Source organism: Nanorana parkeri, unplaced genomic scaffold, assembly GCF_000935625.1.
Source record: "Nanorana parkeri isolate BGI_ZX_2015 unplaced genomic scaffold, ASM93562v1 scaffold3163, whole genome shotgun sequence".
In the NCBI taxonomy this organism is placed as follows: Eukaryota; Metazoa; Chordata; class Amphibia; order Anura; family Dicroglossidae; genus Nanorana; species Nanorana parkeri.
The window spans coordinates 41,644-45,080 of NW_017309431.1; the positions used below are offsets into that span (position 1 = coordinate 41,644).

General features: G+C 55.5%; 1 protein-coding gene across 1 annotated transcript in view; it reads right to left on the minus strand.

Moving 5' to 3' along the window:
* Positions 1 to 3,437, minus strand: part of LOC108802835 (zinc finger protein 143-like) — a gene marked incomplete at its 5' end in the record, with an annotated part of 32,447 nt that overhangs the window by 6,408 nt on the left and 22,602 nt on the right. The window contains 2 exons of the mRNA XM_018574688.1: positions 181 to 327; positions 1,340 to 1,467. Coding sequence (XP_018430190.1) covers positions 181 to 327; positions 1,340 to 1,467 — 275 coding nt within the window. The remainder of the gene's footprint in view (positions 1 to 180; positions 328 to 1,339; positions 1,468 to 3,437) is intronic.

Consider the following 3,437-nt stretch of genomic DNA (forward strand, 5'->3'; position numbering starts at 1 on the left):
CCCCCCCCCCACCCCCCTATCATTGTGCCCTCCTGGGACTCCGTCCTCTCAGGACAGACAGTTCACACGGATGAGGATCAGTAATCCCGGATCACGCACTGACACTACAACAACCGTCATACATGTTGTACTTTGCTCCTCTGCCCGGCCCACGCATGGCTCTTTCCCCCGAGGACTTACCTGCACGGCTATCTGCGTCCCGTTGGACGTGGCAAGCAGGGTGACCGGCCTGGACTCGGTGGTGACAAGGTGGTGGCTGTGCTGCTGTTGGCTCAATTCCGTGGAGGCCGCATGGAATGCCGAGAGATCCTGAGCAACAATGGCCACCTGGAAAGGGCATCGGATCTGGTGGTTAGATGACATCATCAAGGGCACAGTTATGACAACCTCGTTACTATGAATTATGAGCAACGGCCGTTACATCCTCAGTATGAAGTCTGGGGACACGAGGGCCAATCATCAATCAACGGAGCGGTCCTCACAGCAGCCTTTATATCTCCTCTTGACTATTGCAACTCCCTCCTCATTGGCTGACCTCTGAACAGGCTCCTCCCCCCTTCAGTCTATCATGAATACAGCTGCCAGACTCATCCACCTAACCAAAGCCCTAAAGTGTACAGCGCTGCGCAAACTGTTGGCGCTCTATAAATACTATGTAATAATAAAGTGTCTGAGGAGTATCTCACCGGGAAGCGGCATTTCTTGCGCCTCATCACATCAACTTGTAGAAAAGATTAATAAGCGATTATTATAAAGCCGTCTATGGATCGTCCTTCCTGAACTTCTCTCCCTCAGTGTCATAACTAGAACATCGAAATACTTCCCGCTACCCACAATCCTCCTCTCCCCGGGCCGCAGCGCTATGGTTACTCTGGGGTCTGTGCATCCAGGGGCTTGCAGCGCGGCCTCGTAGTTATAACCGGTGCGTGCGCATTGCGTTGCGGTTGTGCATCCGGTCGCATGCGCTTCCCTGCTGCTGGGCAAGTTCACAGGCTGAGAAACTCTCCCGGTGCCCGGCGCTCTGACTTCCTGTCGCCTCGACACACGAGATTAATATCTCCTGCCCTGCTGGTTTCTGATTGTGTGACTGTGCCGGAGCCTCCTGCCCCCCCATTCGTACAATCCTCCTGCCTGCCACGACCTCGGCCTGGACACCGACCTCTCTCCAGCCTGATCCCTGACCTCTGGTAGTCCCGCCTCCTGCGCACGGCCTCCCTGCTCCTGCTGAATGCCTCCAATTGGTCGATAAAGAAATAACCTGTGTACAGATCCCGAGCTGCAGACACAGCGCTGTAAGAAGCTGACCGCTGCTGTACCTCCGTCACCCCCCGATACTCACATGTTGGGTGCCGTCCTGGGATATCAGAGCCAGCTGCTGCCCTGACTGGGCCACCGCCGCCGGCAATCCATCCTCTCCCTCCATGCCAGTGACGTACGTGATCTGAGAGCCTTTCAGGACATCGTCGGCTGCGGAAGAGAGGAAGATACAATCTTGAGAAGAGGAGAAGTGAAAGCAGAGTTCAGGAGTAGTGATGGGCTCGGGGCGTGTTCGCAGCTCCGCGTGCCAGGAAGCCGGCGGCGCCGATCGCAGGTGCTGAGACATTTCCCGATCTCTGCGGCTGCGGACCGGGAACATGTCTCAGTATCTGTGATTGGCGGTCAAGCTTCCCGGCGGGCTCGGCACGTGGCGCTGCGAACACGCCCCGAGCCCATCACTATTCGGGAGCCAGTCGGTCTAATCAAGGCGCCGGCACAAACAATAGATACATTTCTAGACACATCGGTGACCTGGGCTCAGGGGAAACGTCCGATTACTTCACATGCGTTGGGGTTTAGATCAGTTTGGCACTCGATGAACCACAAAGCTGGAATTGTGCGTCATTCGGGCTCGGTTCTTATTCTGCGTGACCCGTTTTGGAAAGACGCCGGAGGAAGAGACCTGCACATGAGACCCGTCTGTATATTGTACAATTATCATTATTATACGAGTCACGTGGTTTGATGATGGCGGCAGACGGCCCGCGCCATAGGCAGGTGTACTGTGTGCGTGGTAAGCAAACGTCTATTTATTGACGTGCAGCACAACAGGTATTGCAACAAATGTTTCGGGGTCACGCAGGAACCCCTTCCTCAGGCAAAAAGCTTTTTGACTGAGGAAGGGGATCCTGCATGACCCTGAAAGCTTTTTGCCTGATGAAGGGGATCCTGCGTGACCCCGAAACGTGACCCTGAAAGCTTTTTGCCTGAGGAAGGGGATCCTGCGTGACCCCGAAAGCTTCTTGCCTGAGGAAAGGGATCCTGCGTGACCCCGAAAGCTTCTTGCCTGAGGAAAGGGATCCTGCGTGACCCCGAAACGTGACCCTGAAAGCTTTTTGCCTGAGGAAGGGGATCCTGCGTGACCCCGAAAGCTTCTTGCCTGAGGAAAGGGATCCTGCGTGACCCCGAAAGCTTCTTGCCTGAGGAAAGGGATCCTGCGTGACCCCGAAAGCTTCTTGCCTGAGGAAAGGGATCCTGCGTGACCCCGAAACGTGACCCTGAAAGCTTTTTGCCTGAGGAAGGGGGTCCTGCGTGACCCCGAAACCTTTTAGCCTGAGGAAGGGGAACCTGCGTGACCCCGAAAGCTTTTTTGCCTGAGGAAGGGGATTCTGCGTGACCCCGAAAGCTTTTTGCCTGAGGAAGGGGATCCTGCGTGACCCCGAAAGCTTTTTTCCTGAGGAAGGGGATCCTGCGTGACCCCGAAACGTTCGTTGCAATACCTGTTGTGCCGCACGTCAATAAATAGACGTTTGCTTACCACATTGGAGTGCCGGTGTCTCTGCTTTTGCTTATGTTTGTGACGGTTGCCACCCGTCGGCTCCCGCTTTTGAAGAGGGATTTCGCGGTCAGGAGTGCGATGGACTTTCTGTACTGTGTCCGTCGCACACCCGCAGCCCACGCCGGGCCCTGTAGCGAATCGGTGGACGGCACCGCCACACAACCACAGGAAAGAATCCTTATTTTCTGCACCGAGAGCGGCCTTTCTTCCCCCGGCGGGCACGTCAGGGAGCTTGTCACCTCTCGTCTGTCACCTGCGCCTCACAAATAACAGCGAGTAACCATGGCGTCGAGGCGAGCGGCGGTTTGGAACGCGACAAAGACATTTCATTCCTCCGGTGATAGACGCGACATATTACAGCCGGCGTGCGGAGTCTGGTCTCGGCTCTCGGACGCACCTCAGACCTGTGAACGGGTTAACCATTAACCGCGCCGACAATAAAAGTCTAACGCTCTGTGTACTCAGAAGGAGCCGCCGCCGGCCACACTGCTGATGAAGCTTTTCTTGTTCCACACTTACACAATGACAACAATATTTGCTCGGTGAGGTCATAGTAAATGATTCGCAATCTGTGCCGGCTCTGATAAGGAGCAGCGATGGAATCCGGGGAGACACGGAGGAG